Below are 12683 nucleotides of genomic sequence, written 5' to 3'. Positions count from 1 at the left end.
GGGACAGATAATGATTCAAAATGAAGTCCATGGCAAACTGTTAATGAATGCAAAACATTTATTTTTCAAATACATTATAAATTAGTGAAAGGGTGTTATTTTCTATGTATTAATCATTTGCTGTTTTCCAAGAAAGTCATTTTGTAGAACAATATGTTTAGTGCTGTTGATGTTTTAGTATCAGTGATTTGAAAATAATGTTTGTGACGGGTGTTGATGGTTTCACTCTTCAGAATATTTAGTTGAAGATCATCATGTAGCATATGTTGCATCTCTAGACTAATTGAAGCACCCAGAGAGGGGTTTGTATGATTGAACTGAATATCAGTGCAAGCATGAAAACTGAAGCATAAAGGTGGAAAATAGGAGGGATCCAAGTGTAGATTGTGGCAGGCAATAAAAATAACAGAAGGGACAGAAGTAATTGAAACATGCTATTTGGTTCTATCTGAATAGATTAGAATGTTTGAACAGAGAGAGGGTATTGATTCTTGGAATAGAGCATTTTCAGGAATAGTGTCCAATGTAGAAACATGATTGGAATTTGAACAATACTTTATAGGAAAGATGGGGATTAATGCTGGAAGTTGCAACACATTCCTTGATTTTGCATATGAAAGGAATGCTGATAAATGAGATAGTTGTTTACAGGAGGTTAGGTACTTCAAGCAGCATTGGGAAGATTGTTTTTCTGCTAGGGTTGCATGGTGTTCAATCAAGACTACACAATGCAGGATGCACTTCATCATGCTTGTGGCAATATTCTCATTCCAAACAGAATAGAATTAGATCTTCTAGCTCAAAGCTAGGCATCTATGAGATCCTGTGAACTACTAGTCGCAGCAGAAATATATTCTACTACAGTCTGCAAAGTCACACTCCAGTGTATCCCTCATTCTGCCTTTAAAATCAAACTAGAGAGCCCAGGTGGTTTCAATAAAATGTGCAGCAGGGGCATACTGTTAGTAGTACTGTGCAAATAACAATGAACTACTGCCCCATTCAAACAGCAAATCAGATCTACATGCATAGTGAATGGCAAGTGTATCGTGCAATGGTCTAAGCTAAGCAATCCCAAACGAATGGGTTTGATCAAAACTTTGTACTTGTGCCACATCCAGTTGTGAATTCTGATGAAGAATTAAATGGCTAATAGAAGAAAGAAGCTCCGATAATAATAAAATCATCAAGCTCAGTAGTGTTGGGTTCCAGCATGAGTGCCAAAGGCGAGTTTGCATTTGCAAACCAGCCACCGATGGAATCATCAAACACTTGGTCTATCTTGGTTTCTTCCTAAGAGCTCTATCATCACTGAAGCCAGTTGCGCTAATTTGATGTGCTCTAAATGATGTATTAGAAAGGCTCAGTGTTCACAACTTGAGTGCTGCAGGGATCACTATTTGGGCCATGGCTATTTACAATCTCTATTAATAATTTGGATGAGAGGGCCAACTGGGATGTACCGAGATTCACTGATAATTCCGATCTGGGTGGAAGTGGGAGTTGTAAAGGGGATGCAGAATGGTTACACCACGATACAGTTAGATGAAGTGAATGGGCGAAGATGTGGAAAATATGAAGGTATTGACTTTGGGAGAAAAGTACAAAATCTGAATACATTTTAAATGGTGAGAGATCTGAGTGTTGCTGTATGTACTTTCTTTAAGGAATTGCTGTATGTACTTTCTTTAAGGAATACATAAAGTACATACTTTCGTCATATACCTTGGGTTAGAAAAAGGTTAGAATCACGCTGTATGGGGAAATTCTTTACTTTTTCTCTTTCAGTTATAATTTTGAATTTTGGTTATATGTGCCTTATAGCTTGTTGAGTTATTAAATTTGTCATTTGTTATTAATATATATTCCACAAATGCTTTGTATATTCATGCTTGAGTTATCAAATTTGTCATTTGTTATTACTGCTATGTGTTTCATAAATGTTTGGTATATGCATGATTATATTTGAAATTAATAAAAATATTTGAAAAGAAAAAGTGTTACTGTTGGGAGGGACGTGTTCTTATGCACTTCTTATTGAAAATGAATGTGCAGTACGTATTTAAATTTGGAAATGGTATTTGAGAAATAGAAAACTGCCAATGCTGGGATCAAGTGCAATAACCAAGTTGTGTCCATCTTTTACTTCTTAACTGTTAACCTTTGCTCATCCCTCTTCCTCCCTTATTTCCTCTCTTCCCCCTTCCCCTTGCCTTTTTATACAGGCATATACCTGGTTTTATTTATTCCAGACAAAGGGCTCAAGCCTGACATGGTGGTTACCTTTTGCTTTCTCTTGATGCTGTGTGACTTGCTGAGTTTCCATAGCAGTTTTGTGCACTGCTTTTGGAAATCAAAAATGACCACAGTAAATTCTGGAAATGCCAAGCCAGTCAAATGACATCTGAAAGAAACAGTTAATATTTCAAGTTAATAATCTTTGTTCGAAACCTGATTTAAAGTTATTAACTTGGAATGTTGACTCTATTCTGCAGATGTAAAGTAACCTGTTAAGTATTTCCAACATTTTCTAATTTTGCTTCAGGGAAACATCATCCCCATGTCCTTTTTGTAAGAACATTTGAGAACAAGAAATCTTGCTGGATTTTTACAGGGCCCTGGTGAGAACGCATCCAGAATATTCAGAAGTTTGTTCTCCCAACCTAAAGAAGGATGAATATGCAATGGAAGGATTTTAGTGAAGGGTCACTAATTTAATTCCTGGGATTATCCAATAAAGAAAGTTTAAGTAGACTTGGCCTTTTGCTCTTTGGAGTTCAGAAGAATTAGAGGGGATGTCATTAAAATTGGTTTGTACTTAAACGGGTACAAGAATCTGAGGTCACAATCGCAAAATTAGGGGTCAGCCATATCTTCCCTCTTGGGCAAGTGGATCTTTGAAATTCACCATCCAAGAGGGCAGCCGAGGCTTACTCATTAAGTATATTGAAGATAAGAGGTGCATAAAGGGGTATATAAATGAATATTATAGTGGTGTGATGGTTAAAAGATCAAACATGATTTCATGCAGCACAAGGGGCTGAATGGACCACTTGTTCTGCTTGTATTCTTAGCCACGCTAAGAAGCAGCTGTTAGAACAGAAATATACCCAACAATGCAGAAAACTGCCAAGGTATGTGCTATTCATGCAATGCAGGAAACTGTAATCTAATTACTATATAACAATTCTATTCTCAGTTGTCAGTGAAATGATTAATGGTGACATCTTCAGTGCTCCATTGATGTTCAGTTTGGGTTTTGCCAGGGCCACGTGGCTCCAAACTTCACTACTCGATTGGTCTAATATGGACCAAAGAGGTGAATTTTGAAGGAAAGACAAGAATGACTGCCATTGACATTAAGCAGTGTGGTAATCAAGGACCCCTGACAAAGGTAAAGTCAGGCCAAGAACTTTAATCGTTGAAGTTATGCATCATACAAAGGACGGTGGTTTTATTCAGTTCTGCTTCTGACTACAGGAACTCTTCAATTTCTAGGCCTGGGCCCAACCACGATCAACTGCTTCAGCAATGACCTTGCTTCTGTTGTAGGTCAGGAGTGGGATTCATTGGTAATTGGGCATTTTTTAATTTCATTCCCTGGAAAATTCAACGGATCATGTCTGCATATCAGCCTCTGCCTCACAGATCTGAATACTACAGTCTGCAGATAAGTTGCACAGCATCTTGACTTGGAAAGGTGTTGGTATCTTTGCCACTGGAACCCTCAGCAACACTGGAAATTTCATCACAAGAAGGACTACAGAAAGTCAAGATAGTGGCTCACTATTGCCATTTCAAGTATTTAGAAATGGACAATAAATGCTGGTCTTCAGCAAGATCCACATTAAAAAGGAAAGAGATGGGCACCAAAGTTAGTGTAGTGGGTGGCGCCACGCTGTTACAGCACCAGAGACCCAGGTTTAAATCCGACGCTGTCTATAAGGAGTTTGTAAATTATCCCCATGTCTGCGTGGATTTCCTCCCACTCTTCAAAACGTACAGGGATTGGAGGTTAATTGGGTATAATTGGGCAGCTCGGGGTCATGGGCTGGATGTATCTGTTACTGGGCTCTATGTGTAAATTTAAATATAAAATTTAAGATGTACACTGATGACCTATTTGACGGGAAGGGAGATGTTGCTTGAGGAAAGAAAATAAAGAAAAATCCAAGCAAAATACTGAGGAAGGAAAGTTCGGTGATGAGTTGTTCAGTGGGAATATGATTGAGATGGTAGGAGATAGCCATATATCCATTGAATGATTACCTATTTTAACCTCTGTACTTCTTTAATTCCTACTCCTGCCTTGTCTCATCTGCTGCTGAAACCCTCAGCGTTTGCCTTTTTTACCTCTGGACATTAAATGATGTTAGTTTCTGGTCCTACCCTCCACAATGTTGCTGTCTTTCCCCCTTAATGTGCACTATGTCCTGCACACAAGTCTCTGCTGTAAAATCAGAAAGTCTTAAAAAGATTCTGTGCCAGGCAGCACCTGAGGAGAGATAAATTGAATGAATGTATCTTTCTTCTCAGATGCTGCCTGAACTTGCATATCTCTGGTATTTTCTCATTTTTTTTCATTTCACTTCCCATTGTTTCTGTATTTTTAGCACTGCATTGTTTCCTGCTCAAGCAGTACATTGATTATATAGCATTCACTTTTGTCTTCATTAAATGCCATATCGAAGTTTAGTTAATAATGTTATACAAAGTTGCCTTGGTACATTTTACTATGTTAAAGACATTGTTTAGAATAAGTTTCTGTTCTGATTTGTGAAAATTGTTGTTTGAAACCTACAGATGAATCCAAGTTTGTTTTTCGATATCAACAAATGCAGTACCATTTGAATAATTTTAACCAGCAACTTTTGAAATGCTCACTTCATATGTCATCACTGATGATTCTTCATGCTCAGGAAACAAATTGTTTTTTTTTTGCTTTTGAGCTAATATCCCTTTGACAAAGGAGAAAATGAGGTGATTGAAGCTCAATTTGTAACATGTTATTAACCATTTCCACATGAATAGATCAGTAAAAGGATAATGGATGAGAGTTTTATTATTACCTTTCTGGTAAAATGAAGTGGTATAAAAGATAAGGTGATGAGATTAATGAACATAAGGAAGAGGTGCAATCAATCAAAATCCAACAGGGAGATGAGATGACAGTATTTTAGATTTAAGAGATCCTTGTGAAGATGGCTCTGAAGGGACCTACATATTTATCTAAACTTCATTCCTATAGGCCAGAGAACCTTGTCTGACAAACCTTATCAGTTTCATTTGCTCATAGAAATACAAGTTCAGCTCTGTGGTTATTCACATCTGAGAGGCTATTTTTCCCAACCAAGATTTCAAGTGAAGGCATAGTGCAAAAGGGAAGTCCTAGCTAGTGGCATTCTAAATTATTTACAGGCAGGGGCTGTGAGGTGCATCCGTCCAGTACAAATATTACATTACAAAATAAGAATTTCAGACTGTCATAAATCTGTCTGATGTGGCAGCATTGAATAAAATAGTTTTGGTCGTCCTAGAGACATCAATTTGCCAGTCACTGCTTCATGTATCAAAGGGTGTTCTTAAGGGAACCCATGAAAATATCAATACCATGGTTAATATAAATGAAATTAATTTTTAAAGCTGGGCTAAAGGTTGACATCTGAAAAATTGCATTACTTTGCAGAAGAGAAATTTCTGTCTTAGAGTGAAATTTGAGGTCAAAGGGGCAAGTAATTTTCACAATCTTCAATGAAACCAGTGAAATATGAACTTCATTGTCACTGAGCCTCTAAGCGATAAGATAAAATGACTTGATATATCATTTGTTGCTGGTTTATCATCACCACCAGTCATTGAAAGAGAAAACATAAGATTTTAAAAATGGTTACATAATGAGGAAAAGGGACACATTGTTTTTAATTTTTTTTACAGTTTCTGACATTGAAGAGTCTGGAACAAAGAGAGTAAATTAAAATAATTACTTGGATAAATTGAGTTGGTAGCCTAATTATAATTTTGCGGTGAATAGTTAGCCCTTAAGCTGTGCCTAGGGAGGCATTCACTCATTTTCAACAATCCTGTTTTATAACTCAAAATGCCAAAGATATTTTAAGTACAATGCATCTCATCAAGACTGAAATGCAAGATATCTTTGAAAATGTCAAAAATACTACCGATACTAATTTTCTGAACATTAAATTACTGTTTTTATTATGTGCCATATATTCAGTAATAGATCATTCAGATCATAAAAAAAACTGCTTGTATTTAATTTATATGACATGGCATGTTAATTTCACAGGAATCATTGCCATTGTTCAGTCCAAGAGTACGTTTCTTCTGGAACGAAAAGCTAAAAAGCTCAAAATGAATATATGTTTTTAGCCTGATTATAATCAATTGATTACTTGAGGTAGTTTAAAAAAACCCATAAAAGTATTGTGTGTAATTTGACATGCATCATTAGTAATTACATGAAGGGTTTCTAAAAGATGTCTCTCAAAATGTGACAGAGTAGTTATTTTTTATGTACCTCTACCTGAACTTCCTTTAATTGTTTTTTCATACAACCTATGAACATCATGCAAAGTAATAAGAAACAATTCAGCCCACGGTTTATTTATTCTTCTACTCATAAGAAACTCAGATACAACTCGTCTGATTTCATGTCTATTCTCTCATGTATTGAAAGGAAATAACTTGGTGGTTTTTGCAAAATGTGCAACCTAATTATGAAATTATAAACTCTCTTTTAGTTTGTGGAAATGGTGTTCAGGATAGATTGATCTAATAGCAAGTATATAAAATAGATCAATCTGAGAGATTCAACTTCATTTTATGAATCGCTGCACAGTATTTGTGCTACACTACTTAGGATGTTTGAAACCATACTTCAAAGGAGTAAAGCAGGATGCAAGCACTCGAAATCATTGCAAGAAAACAGTTGTCTGGAGAAACATAGAACTACAAGCTCAAAATGCTTAAAAAAGTTGTGGCATTTTTTTTTCCTTTACTGCACCTTTCAAATGGTTATCCTGTGCATGCCATTGCAGAGCAAAGGCAGAGATGCAGTTTCTATGGCAACTGGTTCAGTGAAGGCCATCATCTGGGGTACTGTCAGTGAGAGAGTGCCAGAGACCTAAAAGTCCCAAAGATGGGCTGCTTCCACCTAATCCAGTTTTAATTGAACTCCAGAGACTTTGATGTGAAGCTGCAGATCAGGCAGATACTATTCCAGAGAGGAATCAGATTTGCTTAGCCAGGCCTCAGCTGTTCCTCACTACTGTCACCTTGTTTTAATGAGTACTTTAAGAAACTCTTATCATGAGGCCTTCTTCTCCTGTTAGTCCTATTTGAATATTTTTGATTAATGCTGTCTTCTACACAGTGGCAGAAAAGTGGCCCAATCCGGTTGTCCCTTAGCACCTTCATAATTAGGCTTTAAAATAAAAGGCAAAACTGGAGCAACAAAGACACAAAGTGGTTTCAGGCTAAGGATAGGATTAGTTTGAATTGTGCAGGCAGACTAAGCATCTGTGTCTGTCAGCTGAGATGACAGGCATTGTAACAAGTTACTCTGACAACCACTAATTCCATGGAGAGATTATGCCGAGTTCATTTGCAGTTTTTTGTTTAGGTTTAGCTGACAAAATGATACTTAACCTTTTACATAGGCAGCGTATTGCTTTGAACGTTTCTGTATATGGGATTAAAAGGTTTTGATCAGTGGAAGAATCTAGTGCCTTTCATTCCTCAAAGCGATTGAAGAAAATGCATTTTAGGTACTGCACATTGTAATAAGGGAAAGTGCTCATTCTAAGCATCGACACATGAAAAAGTAAGTCCTTAAAATAACTTTTCCCTAATAAATAAATAATTAAGAATCCTTGAGGTGATCTATCAACATCAGGGTGAGTCATTCTGCTAATAGTTTAACTGGAAACATTAAGTCCGCCTGTCTCTTGCACATTAACACTGTTTTATTTCTGCATGAAATATTCAGCTTCAGCAATGACAAAAATATAGAAATCTGTGCTATTCTCTTTTTGTTAGTAGACAATTGACATTGCAATTTAAAAAGTATTGATGATTAATTTGTGTGCACACATACATAATATAGTATTTATTCTAGACGACTTGTTGAACTGCATTTTTAATGCATATTCCAGATGTTGCAAATATCATTGATATCATCAATTGAGCAATATGTAGGAATGTATGTATTTGTTAAAAGCAGCTGTTTTAACCCTACATTTTGCACATAAATATGCACAATTGTTACATGAACACTCTAACATCAGAGATGTTTTTCATGTATGCTTTTTCTTGAAAATATTATCAATCATTTTCTTTTAACTATTTGTTTCTGCGATATTGTTCACATTTGAAAGAGATTCTACAATTCATTTTATTTTTTTCCATTAATCTATTTATATGTTTATAAGATTAGCTTAATTCCTGTAAGACTCATCATTTGTTTCCATCTATGTTCCTAGATTCTGACATATACTGAAGGACTTCATGGAAAATGGCTGTTCAGCGAAATCCGTGCTATTTTCTCCAGGCGATATTTGCTGCAAAATACTGCACTAGAAATCTTTATTGCCAATCGAAGTAAGTCCTTTTCTTGATTCATGACCATTAGTTATTTTAGCTGGTATATTTCTGCTTTAACTATTTAAACTGCATGGTTATTGTAACATATAATCAAATTTCACAGTACTTTTGGAGAAAATTGGATCTGAAACATTTTCCTTCTTAGAAAGAACAGAAATTATGTTGAGTAAAAGCTATTTAAAACTTGTTCTCCTGAGGAAGTCCCATTATGAACTGTACTTTGGATATGAGAATTGAAATTGTTTATCCAATCTTTTTTTTCTATAAGTACCAATTTTGAATTTGTAATGTGTTGCAAATGTTATATTATTTCAAACCATTGAATTGGGAGAGAGAAGTTGATAAAATTGTTGGAAAATTATGGTGCCTTCATTATAATCCAAATATAGTTAAGTGGCAAGCACTAACAACAACTTATCTACCACAATTTTTGATCCTGTCTTTTTTCAAAATAATTGACAGATAATCAAAATGCTCTTTTTAAAAAATTTGGAAGTACCTTTAGACATCAAAAATTCATGAGAAAGCCTTTGAACTGTATAAATTTTGTACCAAACGTGCATTGGAATATCAAAGAAATGTACAATAATGTAACTGAACTCTTCTGTGAAATGGTTAATGAATTTGTTGACAGAATGAGTTAAAATTATGACACACTTTTCAGCAAAATCTCTGATGTAGACTATTCCAACTTTGTGATGATGTCCATGCGGCAAAGTTTGTTTAAATTCATAGTCATGTTTGCAGCAGGAAATCTTTTTTGGGAATGCATTTCAGCGGAGAAACGGAAATAACCCGTTGCCCATTGAAAACTCTGATTTATGTGTAGACAAAGAGGCTTGCAATTCTGCATCTGTTATATATCTAATTGCAAAGAGATGTTCTATTAACCAAAAAAAAACTACAATATAAATCACAGAAGGTGATGTCATGTTAAAAAATGTTCTTTTATTGTTTGTTTCTTTGCCAGCTGCTGTCATGTTCAACTTCCCAGACCAAGCTACAGTGAAGAAAGTCGTTCACTGTTTGCCCCGTGTTGGAGTCGGCACAGGCTTTGGGCTACCCCAAACCAGGTATGTAGCTATCACATCTTTGCTCTGTGAGATGTAGTGATTATAGAAAAGTCTTGTTGCATTTTTCTCGACCTTTTCTATTTTAAGAAATATATTGTGAAGAATATGCTGCTTTCATTGTTACAGGAAGAAAGTTGGCTCTCAACCCCAGGGCAGGTTTTGAGCTCCTGGTTCATCTTTGTACATATTAACGCACACTGCCATGGGATTCTGTTCTGTTACTCAAAAAAATCATTCATTAAAATGCAAAATGCATTTATTTTGTCATATAGTGCAGTAATGCCAAATCCATAAATCAGTACTAAAATGGCACTGCATTGTGTCAACTTGGCCTTGTTGAACTAATTGAACTAGCGCAGCTGTGAAACTGAGCAAACTGGCTTTCAAAAGTAAAGAAGAATGCGAATCATGCCATATGACAATATCCAGTTGCTGTCAACTATAATTTTCGTCAAACCTATTCAGTTTGTGCTGAATGTTTTCAGATGCCACGAGAAAGACTATTAAAATTGTGCTAGGATAAGTTAAACAGAATGAACAAAACCTTGATAAGTTTCAGTCATTTGCTTGTCCGTGCTGGACTTTCATTAAGCTCATTTACATTATGGCCATGAATTTTCAGTTCTTGTGAATTTGCAGCTGATTCTCATAAAGCATTGAGAATTTGGGTCAATTTGCTAACTTTTGAGTAGGAAGTCTGCCACTTTTTATTTAGTTACAAAAAAGTTCTGAAGTATGGTTACAATGTATTTTCCTGAAACTAGTGTAGGTTTTATTTATTTTTCTGGGCAAAAAGCAATGCAGTAGCTTTTTATTTCACTATTGCAAGAAATCAATCTGGGATGAATTGTGAGACTATTGCACATTTGGATCATCCTTTCTTAAACTACTTAGAAGCATACATTTAGCAACTGCAATTTGTTTTCTGTACACTGTTAAAATAGAAGCCAACCCCTTAGTGGAGAAGGGCGATGGTTATATTTTCACTGTGAAATTTAAATGGAATATTTTTATTTAAATAAGTGGAAATTTATATTGTGTATCTTTAAAATTGTGTAATCTATACATTTATTGTAATGCAAGAAATAAGAAATGCTGAGATACTTGTTTTTCTTTTGTGTACAACCTGCAGACGAATCACCCTGGCTAATCCCCGCCAACTGTTTAAAGCCTCCAATATGATGCAGCGTTGGCAGAGGAGAGAAATTTCCAACTTTGAGTACCTCATGTTTCTCAACACAATAGCTGGTAAAGGAACATTGAAGCTTTTATTTGAAAGAGTGTTGCTAATAAATTATTAGTAAACTATCTTTGGAATTAGACATAAAGATTCAATAACCTTGCACTACTAGTAATTGGTAGGGAATATATAATGTTAAATGAGTCCAAGCTTGAGTCAAAAAAAATGTTGTTAATATTTATCGTGAAAGCAGATTCTGAAAGTCTGCTGGGAAACATCCAACATAAAAGTGTACAAAATCAGAGGAAAAATGAATTTATATCATCCGAGTTTGCATTATTTTACACTGATCTGAGCTATACATTAATTGAAGAAACTTAACATTAATTAACTGAATTTAAAACTTCAGTTCTATTTTATTTTCCTCACCATATAATACAAATTTTCTGGACTGCAAGGCTAAGGTGAGAAATAGAATGTTGAGCTATCCATTTGGAGAGTGGCATAGTTAATACAGATTTGTTTGTTATTTTTCAAAATAAATGATCAATTCTTCCAAAGTATTTCATCTTGTCCTCTACTTCCTTCCTGGATGGTCCATTCCTCACAATTAACTGTTCTCTCATTACATCATTAAATCTAATTTGTCTTTGCAACCTCACTGTTTCCAAGGTATTGCATTCTCAAATATATCATTTGGATTTGGCTTTATTATCCCTTTTTAAAAATGTTTTAGTTGGGCCAGCACTCTAATAGCTCCGATATTTTAAGATAGGTATAATTTTGCCAGCCTGGTATCCTTGCCAAATAATTTTTTTTCAGCTCTGGCCATGCCATTACTATGAACACATTGCTAGGAATATGTTTTCTATTCCATTTGTTTTACACAAAAATCTGTTTGGGTTTCTTTATCGCCTCCACTTTACTTTATTGTAAATTTAAAATATTCATCCTTCAATTTTGCTTCAATAGTTAGAGCATGTGCCAATATTGTTTTAAATTTAGGAAACCCTCTTAGCTACTCATCACCTTGCAAACTGAAGCACTTAATTCATAGCTAAGTTCACCCTGATATCTTACTGGAAATAAATGCACCAATGAACTAATCAATATGGAAGATAAGCTTTGTCAGCATTTCAATGTATTATTGTGGGGAGGGGGGGGGAGTGGAATAAATGGCTAGGAATTGAAATTCTATTTGATGCATCCCATTAGAATGCATCTCTTTTCAGCTGACTCATGTAACATAATTTCCTTGACTAGTACTCAGACATGATTAAATATTAAAATATACTTGAGCGTTGAGTATGTGGTCTATTTATATGCTGGTTTGGATGAAAGTCATGATTAGAAATTAGAAAATTTGAGTAGCAATGGGGAGGAATAGTTGATCTTAGTTCACAAACTTCAAAGAAATATCTCTGTTAATTTTGTCTCATTAAATGTCATTTAAAATTTGATTTCTGCCATACATTCAAATTTTGCATGTTTAGATAGGCAAATTTAATAGCAATTTGATTTGCTCATAGTATCTCATCCTAAATGAACATGGTACTTTCGGGAAGTTATTTTACAAGTTGTTTTCAAGCTGTAATCAATGCATTTGTGAAAATACAACGGAATGTAGGTGTATTATTAATGCAAATATGTTCTTGACCTCTGTAAAAGAGTAGTAGTTCTGCTGTCTGTTCTCAGTCCGCCACCTCTTAGCCAAAGATTATCACCAATTTTAACTTTCTGATCACAAACGATCATTTTTAATGATGACGTTCATCTTCATCACCAACCATCCATACTAGATTTCCTGCTTA

The 12683-nt window shown here is 35.2% G+C and overlaps 1 protein-coding gene across 3 annotated transcripts in view; it reads left to right on the top strand.

Annotated features, from left to right (window-relative positions):
• Positions 1-12683, top strand: part of lrba (LPS-responsive vesicle trafficking, beach and anchor containing) — an 871588-nt gene that overhangs the window by 582540 nt on the left and 276365 nt on the right. For all 3 annotated transcript variants that reach the window (XM_069926437.1, XM_069926436.1, XM_069926438.1), the window contains 3 exons: positions 8499-8616; positions 9590-9692; positions 10825-10940. In XM_069926437.1, coding sequence (XP_069782538.1) covers positions 8499-8616; positions 9590-9692; positions 10825-10940 — 337 coding nt within the window. The remainder of the gene's footprint in view (positions 1-8498; positions 8617-9589; positions 9693-10824; positions 10941-12683) is intronic.

This window comes from Narcine bancroftii, chromosome 3 (genome assembly GCF_036971445.1).
Source record: "Narcine bancroftii isolate sNarBan1 chromosome 3, sNarBan1.hap1, whole genome shotgun sequence".
Taxonomy (NCBI): Eukaryota; Metazoa; Chordata; class Chondrichthyes; order Torpediniformes; family Narcinidae; genus Narcine; species Narcine bancroftii.
Note: the sequence above shows the minus strand (reverse complement) of the source record. Positions and strands in the feature narration are given on the sequence as shown.